Raw genomic sequence first — 12488 nt, forward strand, 5'->3', positions numbered from 1 at the left:
GAAGGGTTTTGTTGGTCAGAGGCAGCTCAGAAGGCTTTCGCTAAGCTAAAGGAAGCAATGTGCAAGTTACCAGTATTGAGGCTTCCGGATTTCACTAAGCCTTTTGTAGTGGAAACTGATGCTTCAGGAGTTGGCATTGGTGCGGTTTTATCTCAAGATGACAGACCAATCGCGTATATCAGTAAGGGATTCTCTAGCAAGGGTCGTGTGAAGTCGGTTTACGAGAGAGAGCTACTGGCCATAGTGTTTGCCGTCACCAAATGGAGACATTATCTGACGGGGCATCAGTTCACAATTCGAACTGATCAGAAGAGTCTGAGGCACTTGCTAGAGCAGAAAGCGGTCACGGTGGAACAATAGAGATGAGCTTCTAAGTTGTTGGGATTGAATTACACGATTGAGTACAGGACTGGCAAGGAAAATAGAGTGGTTGACGCACTATCAAGACGAGTAGAGCTCACTGAGTTCAAAGAGTTTCAGCTGACAGCACCATTGTCAATTGATATGGAGGAATTGGCATTGCAAGTGGAGCGAGATGAGGCTTTACAAGCCATCATTAAGGGCGTTGGAAAGGGTGAACCAGAGTTTGACGGTTATCATGTGAAGGAGGGTGTTCTGTTTAAAGATCGGCGTTTGGTGATTCCCACCAGTTCACCTTTCATACCTACGTTGCTGAGCCAATTTCATGCGAGTGCGATAGGAGGGCATGAAGGGGTTCTTAAAACTTTTAAGAGAATGGCGAGAGAGGTTTATTGGAAAGGGATGAGAAGTGATGTGACTGCGTTTATAAAGGCTTGTGAAGTTTGTCAGAGGAACAAGTATTCGACCTTGTCGCCGGCGGCGTTACTTTCTCCGTTACCAATACCGGAGCAGGTTTGGTCTGATATATGTCTGGATTTTGTGGAAGGATTACCAAGTTCAAAGGGGTTCGAGGTGATATTGGTTGTGGTCGACAGATTGACTAAGTATGCTCACTTCATACCATTGAAGCATCCGTTTACGGCGAAGTCTGTGGCAGAAGTTTTTGTGAAAGAGGTGATTAAACTACATGGGTTTCCTGAGACTATGGTATCTGATAGAGACAAGGTCTTCTTGAGCAAATTCTGGTCAGCTCTCTTTCAGAGTCAGGGAACTGCATTGCACAAGAGTACCGCTTACCATCCGCAATCTGATGGCCAAACAGAAGTGGTCAATAGGTGTTTGGAGGCGTATTTGAGGTGTTTCGCAGGGCGTAAGCCTTCGTTTTGGAGTCAGTGGCTTCCTTGGGCAGAGTATTGGTACAATACATCACACCATTCTTCGTTCAATACCACACCGTTCCGTGCTTTGTATGGGAGAGATCCTCCAAGATTGTTGAGGTTTGGGGATATACCGTCAGCGAATGCAGAGGTAGAGGAGCTGATTCTGAATCGAGATGTATTGTTGCAGGAGTTGCGAGACAATTTGGTGACAGCGCAAGCGAGAATGCAGGCTTCGGCGAACAAGCATCGCAGAGCTGTTGAGTTTGAAGTTGGAGACTGGGTCTATCTGAAGTTACGGCCTTATAGACAAACAACGGTGGCGATGCGTAAGGCAGAGAAGCTGGCACCTCGGTTCTTTGGGCCATATCTCATCGAGAAGCGTGTGGGAAAAGTAGCTTACAAGTTGGCTCTACATGGGCATCGTCAAATCCACTCAGTGTTTCATGTCTCTCAACTGAAGCAAGCGGTTGAGCCGCAGACCAGAGTTCAGGAACTTCCGTTGATCCTGTCTTCTTCATTTGAGTGGAACACGGAACCTGAAGAAGTGTTGAGCATAAGGAGATCGGAAGTAAGCAAACAAGCGGAGGTGTTAATCAAATGGAGAGGTCTGTCTGAGTTTGAGAGTACATGGGAGCCTATCAAGGTGATAACAGAGCAGTATCCAGAGTTCCAGCTTGAGGACAAGCTGAGTCTTCTTCGGAGGGGTATTGATAAGCTAGCTGTTTCATTAGCTTTTGTGCAGAAGAAGAGTAGAAGCCAGAAGAAGAAAAGTGACTGAGTAAAGCATGAGAGTGAGAAGAGATTCCTTGTGAGAAAGAGGGTTTGAATAAAGAATAAGTATTATTATATATATGATACTATGTCGTTTTGGTATTTCATGTCTATTAAAAGGGAGTGTCTCTTATGGAAAACCTTATCAAATGATCAATTAACAAATTAATACTCTCTCTTATCTCCTCTCTCTTATCTCCTCTCTCTCCTTCTTGTTACAAGATAAGCACCGGCTTATCAAATTTGTTTAGGGGAGAGTAACCCTGAAACGCCAAAACTCTATCCACAAAGTCCATGAAGCTCTGTTTATTGTCTTCCCTTTCCCGTTTACCCTTTTCAAGATGCAGAAACATAGAGTCATAAATAGTAAGACAAGGGACAAATGCGAGAAGGTTGCGCCACCTCTTGTCGAGAATCGATGTCAAAGCAGCTTCCTTTGTCGTAAGGAAAGACAGTATATGGCAAAGAACCTCGTCTGGTAGATTGCTAACACGGTCCATCTTCTTTTTCTGCACGAAAGAAAGAAGAGAGGTATGTTAAGTAGATTTTCAGTGCATGCATCCAGCGAGAAGAGAGAGAGAGAGAGCAGATGGGATTTGAAAAGGGTTCTTCGGTAATGAAGACAGACAGCCAAAGCTGGTCTAGTGGATGTTAGTTAAAATCGATGGTTTACCAATAAATGCCACCAGTTTTAATCTATGGTTTATCTTATAAATTGTTTGTAAACCGGTTTTAATCTATGGTTCACTTCTATTGACGTGCTTCCTGAGACATGTTTATGGTGGGGCCAAAAATAACTTTTAGGCTTTCTTGTCCTCAATTGGTTTTGGTTTGGACCGGTTTAGAACCAATAAGAAAAGTTATCGTTTTTATCAGTTCACAAATTCCACAGACCAGGAAGAAAATTGATCATTTTGATTCAGTTAACAAATCAACTAAGATAAATTAATCATTTGATTTCAAATCAGACAAAAAAGATGAGGAAATGTGAAAAACATAAATGATAAACAAACAAACAAACAAACAATGCTTTTATTCTTTCTTAATATATGCCTCCAACCCCAATAGGAGAACATAGAAACCCCTCCAGAGGGTTTATCTGTTCTGTCTGAAACGAAAAATAAAATAAGCAGCAATAAATTTGGTCTTTTTATTTGGTATTTTGGATGATAAAAACCAAAAAAGGAAACGATGATGAAATGCAAAACTGGAGATGGCAGAGATTGATATCTCTGAGACATGAATGAGTGATTGAGAGTCGACCAGACTCACCTAGATAAAGCCTCTCTACTTTTCTTTAGGATAGAAAGGCTTACATGCAGCCAAACGGAATATAGAATGAGAGCTGCTCCCATTGGCTTTTTTCAAGGACTGAGCTGAGCCCATGAAGAAATCAGGCAGCAACTGTTGTGGAAGATTGCTTCTCAAGTTGCTCTTTTTGAATCTCAGCTCTTCTCTGCTCCGTGTGCTGAGCGATATTGTTTGCGAGTCCTTGGTAATGCGGGTCTAGGGTCTGCGTAAGGCTTTGGAACCTGAGCGAGTCCGATGCTTGCATTGCTAATAAGAAAAACAGAAAGGAAATCAGAAGATAATTAATTCACCATGTATTGCAGATATCAATATATACATGACAAAGCTCTTGTACCTGTGACTGCATCCATGAAGAGTATGAAAGGATCCACTTCATCAATTGGAGTGTCTAATTCCTCGTCGTCACTAAAGTCATCATCCGAGAAATCATCATCATCGCTGTAAGAGCGGAAGTCCTTTGCCTACAAAGGAAGCGACCTCAGTGAGCTACTACACTTATAAGCACAGTGATACCTTTCTCAGGAAGACAAACCTGTGCTGCTAATTTGCGGAGTGTACTTCCATCAGTTTCATCTGGATTCTCGTCATCTCCGTCATCATCTTCATCATCTGTCTGAAAGTCATCCATGTTGTCGTCATCTTCATCTTCTTCATCTTCTGCCTTTGCAGCTTCTGTTACACACATGTTCATAGAGGCATATCAGTGAAGTTTTGTTATTAAGGAAAATGAGAGTGAAAAAGGAACTAACCAGCAAGTTGATCTTTGTATGCCACTAAAAGCTCGAGAAGAGCCCTGAATACGGGTGGCAAGACTTCTCCAGGGAATTGACCAGCAGGAAGACAGAGAAGTGATGTCAAACCCAATATGCAAACTTTCTTACCATGTTCTCTGCATGAGAAGCAAGGAGGATTGTTTATCTTGAAAGAAATGTGAGGAGAAGATAGAGAGATAAGAGGTTACACAGATTAGATTCACTTACCGCTTGAAGTTAGCATGCACACCACTCTTCTTCTTTTCTTGCAGCATGCGCAGCCATATAGTCAAAATTTCCGTTGCGAAACCGAAGCGTTGCAATATGCCAAGTGCTAACGGGGCACTGTAGTAAAAGGTATTTGCAATCTGCACAAAGGGTGTCAGAGCAATACATTCAGCGGTTATTGCCAATCAGGAAATACAAAACTCTGTGAGACACATCTCAACTAAAGCAGCAATTAGATCTCCGAAGCACAATTTAACTACGGCTAAATTGCTTACCACTTCAATCAGAAGACACTTGGAGGACGATTTCTCAGCACCTCGTAGCCGATCTAATGTGATTCTCAGGTAAGGCTCTACCCACTGATCCACCTGGCCCTTACAAGTCTGAAGCACAATCCCTATTAGCTTCGGAGCTGGCACAAGGTCACTTTCATCAATATTTTTGTTCGCCATAAACTGTCATGGGAAAGAATTAACATATTAGAACATGTGTATGGCCGGAGGGAAAAAGACGACAGCATCAGGTGTTTCATTTATTTATGAGTAAATGTATAGTGAGCTTACCAAGGAGACCACATTCCAAAGACTTTGCTGGTAATCTGGTTCCTTGCAAGTGAGATAACGCTCAGTCCCCCTGGTTATGTAGTTGTGCAGAGGGACCAGTATATCTAAGGAAATTCAAAAGAACGATCCAACAAAAAGAGCAAAAATAAGAAAAAAGAATGAAAATTTATGATTAAGAAAAAACAGAAACGGGAAGTTTCATACTTGGGAAGAAGTCAATGGCCCAATCCACGAGTGCTTGCATCATTAAAGGCCATAGACTCCACATTTCCAGTGATATCGTAGGTGAAAAAGTAGTAATATATGAGACGATCTCAAGAACCTCTTCAAAAACATCTGGCCATAAGAAAAAATATGGATGAATCACCAAGTTTAGATCATTCATAAACCCCAATGCATCTAATATAACGCATTCAAAGGAACCTAATAAATAACTAACAACTCCAAATATATGGCGTCTCTGAAACATTATGAATACCTTGACCATCGGTTGTCAACATTTTACGCATTATCGGCAGCAATTGTGGTTCAATCTGACCATAAAGATGAGGAAGACTACTAATAGATTCAAGAATTGTACTGATGGCACGAAGACATCCCACTGCAGCCAATGCACCAGTATCATCAGTTTCATCATCACCGTTGTCACTGTCGATACACCTCCAGAATGCACTGGCCTGGAAGTTTTATTCAAGAGAACAGGGTTAATAGTGCCAATCGAAAATTAATACACAAAATGGGTACACAACAAAAATACTATCTTACCAAGTTCTGGCACAAACCCAGAGCATAAGGAGAAATCTCCTCTCCAAACTTATACACGATAGTTTCTAACGTAAAAGCAAGATCTTCGTTTTCAACTTCATTCATTAGCTTGAAAAATTCTGCAAAGCATAAGTCCGTGAAGAGTATTTCAGTTGATTAACTTGATGTTAGGTTTTAGCTTTTGAATGAAGTGGAATGGGAGCAACTATAACTATCAGCAGAATCATTATAAAAGTGTACCGTCAAGAAGTTGTGGCAGAAGTGGGCGGATCTCATCCAAATCTGCAGGACATCAATTTAGTTGAATTAATACTAATGCAATTTACATGGTGAAGCCCGGAGAAATCTTAAGAAGAGACAGAAACCTATTTTTCTGGTGGTGCCAATACTTACTTTTGCAGGCTTCAATGAATGAACGCAAAGCAAAAACTGAGTCCACCCGAACAGGAAGTTCTGGATCACGCATTCCAGAGATAACACAATGCAATGCCTTCGAAAAGTTGGTTTGGTCTGAGAAATTGATGTTGGCGTACTGCCCTGCAACCCACGCAGCCTACAAAGAAGATGGAATTTGAGAAATAAGCTTAACAAGATGCAGCATCCATGTGATGAACATAATATGGGTGAGTTGCATCAATATTTAACAAACACACGTTGCTCTGTCCAGAAAGATAGGGATGAATAAAAACTTCAGTCGCAAAATCTTCAATGATAACAACATCTAAGCAGAAGCAGGTATATCAAAAACAGTCAGTAAAACCTTGGCTCTAAGATGACCAGCTGGGCTGCTAAATTCAGGAAAAACATGTCGCACTAACATATTCTCCAGCTCAGATTTGTAGGGTTCAGTTTGCCTCAGTTTATCACATAGTGTCCCAACAGCAAGCAGAGCACCATCCTTTTGGCGATAGGGCTTTTGGTCTAGAGGTGCTTCATCGTATCTAAAACAAAGAAACAAAGTAGTTATATCATGTCGCAGTTATATAATTAGACCCTTCGCAAAACTTGTAGATAAAGTTTGAATGTACCTCGTAAAAGTTCCCACGATGAACTGTATAAATTTTGGGAAGTTGTCTTTTCCACGCTTTCTAACTAACTCAGTCACAAAGTCCATAGATGCAGTCCTGGGACTGTACAGATCTTCAATTATATCTGTAGAGAGAGTAAAGATATTATTAAAGAAAAAGGCATGATTAGAATTATCCAAACAAGACGACAGGAACATACCATAACCCTTCCTCACATACTCATGCGGGTCTTCTTCCCAAAGCATTTGATCATTATCATTGAAGCACATCAGAGGGAATATTACTTCAAATAATAGAACATCAAGGTGGGGCTGCAGTAAGTTGTACATGCTATTCTTCGGGATACTGCAGAGACACAACAAGTCAATATGAAATCTCGTACCTCACAAATGACAAAGGAATCCAGATACAGATAAAGCATTTATCAGTTTTCAAGGAGACAACAGAAACTGCAAGTCTGCAACTAGAAATTCTACACACAATTCTAAGACCCTAAAGGTGAAATTTAGTGGTACAAAATGTCGAATTCTTCGGTAAACATTTTTTTTGTATTTCTAAATATGGCTCTGATTACGGTTGTGAGAAAAGGTATGAAATACCAAGACCAAAGATTTCTCAAACAAGGAAAAAATATTATCAACTAAAAACTCTTCAATAAAGCCAAAAAGATCCTTTCCCAGGAACTTCAGGTGGAATAAATTAGTTCAATAAATTAGTTCAATAGATCCTTTCCCAGGAGCTTCAGAGTATCCATATCTAAATAAATTTCTAAAGATGATCAAAAGTATGTATGCCATAGAGAATATCCGACCTGTTGCTTAGATATTGAAGAATTAGGTTGATGACTCTGTCAGGAAGATAGTCACCAATACGAATGGCATTCAACAATTTCAAGTGGCACTCCAATATCTTAGCCGCGTAGTTCATCTGAAACATTTGGGCGAAGGCTTTGTTGTCTGGATTCTGAAGTTTCATATCTCCAAACCTATTACAGGTTTTTTAAAACAGTTTATTTGAAGGCAAATGAAAAAAAGGTGTCAAGGTTGTAAGTTAAATAGATAGGTTTTCATGATCCTGCATACCGAGTGTACAGCCTGTTTAATATGTGAGCAACCCACTTCTTGGTCTTCCACCAGCCCCATGATTTCCTAAGCTCAGGGTCTTCAGGCTGACCTTCCACGGGAACGGGACGTTCCAAAATGTTTAGGAACAGAACCATCCAAGCATTAAAAAAGGTTGGATCAAACAACGGTCTCGGAAGCTCCAGCTGTATAGAACAAGGATAAAAAAGATATATATTATTAAACCTCATCACATATTCCCTAATGTCTACATGATGTAGGACTTACATAAATACATGACCAGAATATCTTGCAGATAAGCTTGATATGGTCTGCCACTTCAAGAGAAGGATTTTCGATATGGATAAGCTTATTGAATATACTCAAAAGATGTGGAAATGTCTCCTCGACAACTCTGTAAATGGGTGCCCTGTCTTCATCTGACTTAAACCTATAACCAGAGAGTGAAAATTAACGAAAGGACTTATTTTTATCTAGAAAAACAAAAGCTGTTGCCCTGATGTTGAATATGATAACTGATACTCTCAACTTTTCGTGGTAAACAGTATCCACCCACCCCACAGAGATATGTCACCCCAACTAACCTAAAAGTGGATTTTTTTCTACTAGTCTACCACTGATAATGATACCACGCTTTGTAAGTTCAAGAATGGGAAGTTGGGAACATAAGAAAGAGACGGGTACAGAACTGAGCAGACTAGATATACAATCTACAAGTCACTCGTGCAAAGAAGCCTTTTCGGACACCAGATGGCAGGTAAAGAGCAGTGACAAAAAGGTGTAATTCGTAACCACATGGTCATTGCGGGTCAATCAGATTCATAACATGAGTAAAATGAAGCAAACTAACTCATATTTTGAAGATAGAATCCGCAACACAAACAAGGCTCCATAAACTTGTTGATCCTGCAAGTTGTGCTTCACCCAGTCCAGGAGATGAGGCCATTGCTCACGGTAGTCAGCGTAAATTATTGTCTTCAAGCACTCTCCCATTTGCACTCTGCATCACCAACGAAAAAAGCTAGAATAAGGACCAACAAACACAAGTCTTAATGAATGCTGCCAGGTGTACAATAACTGCTACCTCAAAATAGGAGGAAGTTGAGAGACATAAACAAGAATCTGGTCCCTGACGACATTCTTATCACTTGGCAAGATTTTGCTCTGATCACCTGCATTAAATAAAAAAAAACAAGGAATGGATTAATAAAAGTTTCAATTTTTCAAGAAACTAACATTAAAAAGACATTTCATTTGATCAAAAAAAAAAACGAAAGAAACGATTAAATTACCAGAATGAGGATCCCAATGCTTAGCGATGAAATTCTTGAAATGGATACAAGCAGCTTGGCGTACGGCAGGGTCACATCCACCATCAACCACAATTTGCAAAACCCTTATCAGATGCTGTGGAGTGTGCTGAATCTGCAAAATCGAATTTCCAAATAAAAAGTATAACCGATTGCTCGTTGACCAGAGTCTGATCAAGGTCAAATCTCTTATAAAAGAATAAAAGTTGAGTTAACCTGATCAAGGCTCTGCTCAGCTGCTTTACGGTCGTTTGGATTGGGACTGCAAGCAGCCGCGGCTATGATTACCGCAAGTCTAGACGGATCCATCGGAAAAATTTCAGAAACCGATTCTCCGATAAACAATCGGCTTGTCGCGAATTTTGAGGTCGTACGGTCGTCTTCTCCGGTGGAAATCGAAGAGACGAGAGTCAAAATCCAAGAGGAAGACGAGCGAGAGAGAGAGAGAGAGAGAGAGAGTTTTATGATTGGTTCGTTGGTCTGGTCTGGTCTGGTGTAAGGTAAGATTCTCTCGCACGCGCGTGGTAATTAGTGAAAAAAAAGTCCCACGTGAGACACGATACACCATACAACCCAGACTCTAGTCACCTCTTTTCTTCACGCCCTACTAGTTTAGTTTCTTACGGTCAAGCGATGGACTCTTCGTTTTATTTTTATTTTGTCTTAAAGAAGACCAAATTAATTTAGATTTCATTTAACTTTTTTTTTTTACAGCAGATTTCATTTAACTAGTTTATCATCTTGTGTAATTCTTTGATAATTATATTAAAATATAATTATATTAAAAATGAAATTGTGATAACCTAATTACAAATTTATAATTTCTTATTTTCATGCATGAATATAAAGATATATATATATATATATATATATATATATAGTTAATACATTTATATGATCAAAATGACATTTATCATTAAAATTATATACTTCATATTTAATTAAGGGGGGAGTCTACACTCGATAGCTAATACAATATAATTTATTAGATTTTGATATAGTGGAAAATTTATTATGAAATTATTAGAAAATGTTGCCAAAAAAGAAGAAGAAATTATTAGAAAATAAAACACTTTTAATAATTGGTGGAAATAATGAGTAATCTTCTGAGTTTGGTGGGTCACCCGACCTATTAGACAATTCATTGATTTCATCTTACGTCATGGACAGCTCATCCAATGCGAATAATTTATTTTATTTTTAGATTAATCGTGTATATTTACAGTTGGGCCTCATGAGCAAAGAAGTAATGGGCTCATACGATGTTTGTGGGCCACAATTCTGAAAAGGGTTTCCGTTCCTTTTAAAAGTTCATTATTATTACTCGTATCGTATCTTTATTATTGGCAAGTGGTACTACTTTGGTAACATGTTAAATTGTGTTATGGAGAACCTAATTAATATTGGTGCACAAAAAAAAGGAGGAGAAACTAATTAATATATATTAAACACTCATAAACTTCATTGATTAAACTCAATCAGATACAAACGATCTATCATTTTCATTAGTTAAACTCAGTTCGATACAAACGAATCTATCCTTTTCGTTAGTTAAACTCAGTCCGATACAAAAGAACATATCTTTTTCATTAGTTAAACTTCAGTAATCACTATCTTTTATCATTTTCTTGACAATTATCTACGTGTAAAAAACTATTTCTTCACCCATTTAATTTAGAGGATGTACAAAGGTTAAGACTGGCAGTTGGATCTATATTCATAATCGTCGACGAACATTAGGTATCAACAACTTTTTTCTTTTCATGTAAGTATAATTCGTTTTATACCTTGCCACATAATAATTCTTTTGATATGATTTTTTTGGTAGGAATATGGGAGAATGACTCCCAATTTATTTTAAAAAAAAATCCAAACTTCAGCTTACAAGACGAGTTTCGTGGCCGCAACGGTCCAGCAACATCCTCATGAACTAAAACAGCGACCTCAATCGGTGCCACAACAAAACTATGAAAACCAAACGGAAGAGAAAATTCAAGGTTAGCCAAACCATCAGTTAAGCTGTTTGCTTCCCTATACACATGAACGAATCGGACCAGCCAGTCCCTTGTCAAGAAGCCATGGCACAAGCGTACCAGGAAAGACAGCAGATGAGTATCCCCAATCCCTATCATAAGAAACTCCATCACCATCATAGAATCGACCTCTACCTCCAGCCTTCTCACCCCTTTCTCCCAAGAAACCACTAAACCATAGTACACCATATAACTCCGCTAATGGTGCCGTACAACTACCTATATTAATCGCAAAACCACCACACCACTCGCCTTCTCCTTTTCGCAGTGCTCCTCCTGCAGCCGCCGGCCCCGGGTTCCCATGTGATGCCTCGTCCGTGTTCAGCTTCATCCACCCCACACAAGGTGGCTTCCATTCCACCATTATCTCAACCATATGTCTCTCCTTTATGTGAGCATTCTCTGCTCTATTCGCTGCTATAACTCCCTTAGCCAAGTCACGTAAGAACTTGACTCTATCTCTCCACAGTCGGGTAACACCAAATAGATTTCCACATCTCCACTTCCATCCCCACCATAGAGTCAAAGCGAATATAGTAGCCCACAGAATACCACCACCTGCATTGTTGCCACACAGGTTCTTATATAACCATTCCAGTAACTGCATTCTGAAGAAAGCATCCCTTCTCGTTCTCGGAACAAAACTCTCTCATATACCTTTTATCGCAGGACAATCACATAACACATGTATTATAGTCTCAATTCCTCCTCTGCAGACCTGGCATAAGTCAGTCCCACTCAGGTGCCTTCTATGTCTCTTTGCATTCGTTATGATTGTTTGGTTTGCCACTAACCAGATGAACATTCGAACTCTCTCAGGTGCTACAACATGCCACATAGATCGAAAGAAACTCCCCATCTGCGGTCTTGGATTCTCATTTCTTGTAAGCAAGGCGTATGCAGACTTCACCGTAAACTGCCCATTAGGAGTCTGCCCCCATGCCAAACGGTCCTTTGCTCCAGTAACAGTATCCACTACTACTGCCATAAGCTCTAGTCTTCTCTCCGCTGTTACCAACGGGGTAATTCTATCAAAATCCCAACCTCCACCTTCCCCCCACATATCTCTAACTGTTATATCTTCAAATCCTTCTGGAAGCCCTGCAATCACTTCAGTCATGAGTGGTTGGCCTGCTATACAACTATCCATCCAGAACCTGATATTTCTCCCATTACCAGTGACCCAGCTATGGCCCACAAGAACCACTTCTCTTATCCCCATTACCACACTTTTCCATGTTGACGAGCTAGAGCTACTCCCTACCATCTAATATGTATCATATATGTCCCCCACACCGTACTTACTTCGTAAAACTTTGGCCCATAAGCTCTCAATATCGTGTAACAGATGCCATCCCACTTTAGCTAACAAGGCTTTGTTCATATCTCTCGACACCCTGATCC

The 12488-nt window shown here is 40.0% G+C and overlaps 1 protein-coding gene across 1 annotated transcript; it reads right to left on the reverse strand.

Annotated features, from left to right (window-relative positions):
* Positions 1 to 3016: 3016 nt before the first annotated feature.
* On the reverse strand, positions 3017 to 9529 carry LOC106300447 (importin beta-like SAD2 homolog). Its single transcript, XM_013736591.1, has 22 exons — positions 9268 to 9529; positions 9034 to 9166; positions 8826 to 8913; positions 8592 to 8741; positions 8009 to 8171; positions 7742 to 7926; positions 7471 to 7644; positions 6859 to 7004; positions 6660 to 6783; positions 6392 to 6572; positions 6025 to 6184; positions 5872 to 5913; positions 5632 to 5750; positions 5345 to 5543; positions 5071 to 5202; positions 4867 to 4970; positions 4579 to 4758; positions 4304 to 4443; positions 4073 to 4212; positions 3856 to 3995; positions 3658 to 3784; positions 3017 to 3569 (listed from the first exon to the last, which is right to left on the reverse strand). The coding sequence occupies exons 1-22, from the start codon at positions 9358 to 9360 to the stop codon at positions 3406 to 3408; spliced, it is 3084 nt and encodes a 1027-aa protein (XP_013592045.1). The 5' UTR covers positions 9361 to 9529; the 3' UTR covers positions 3017 to 3405.
* Positions 9530 to 12488: the final 2959 nt, after the last annotated feature.

This window comes from Brassica oleracea, chromosome C6, assembly GCF_000695525.1.
Source record: "Brassica oleracea var. oleracea cultivar TO1000 chromosome C6, BOL, whole genome shotgun sequence".
NCBI lineage: Eukaryota > Viridiplantae > Streptophyta > Magnoliopsida > Brassicales > Brassicaceae > Brassica > Brassica oleracea.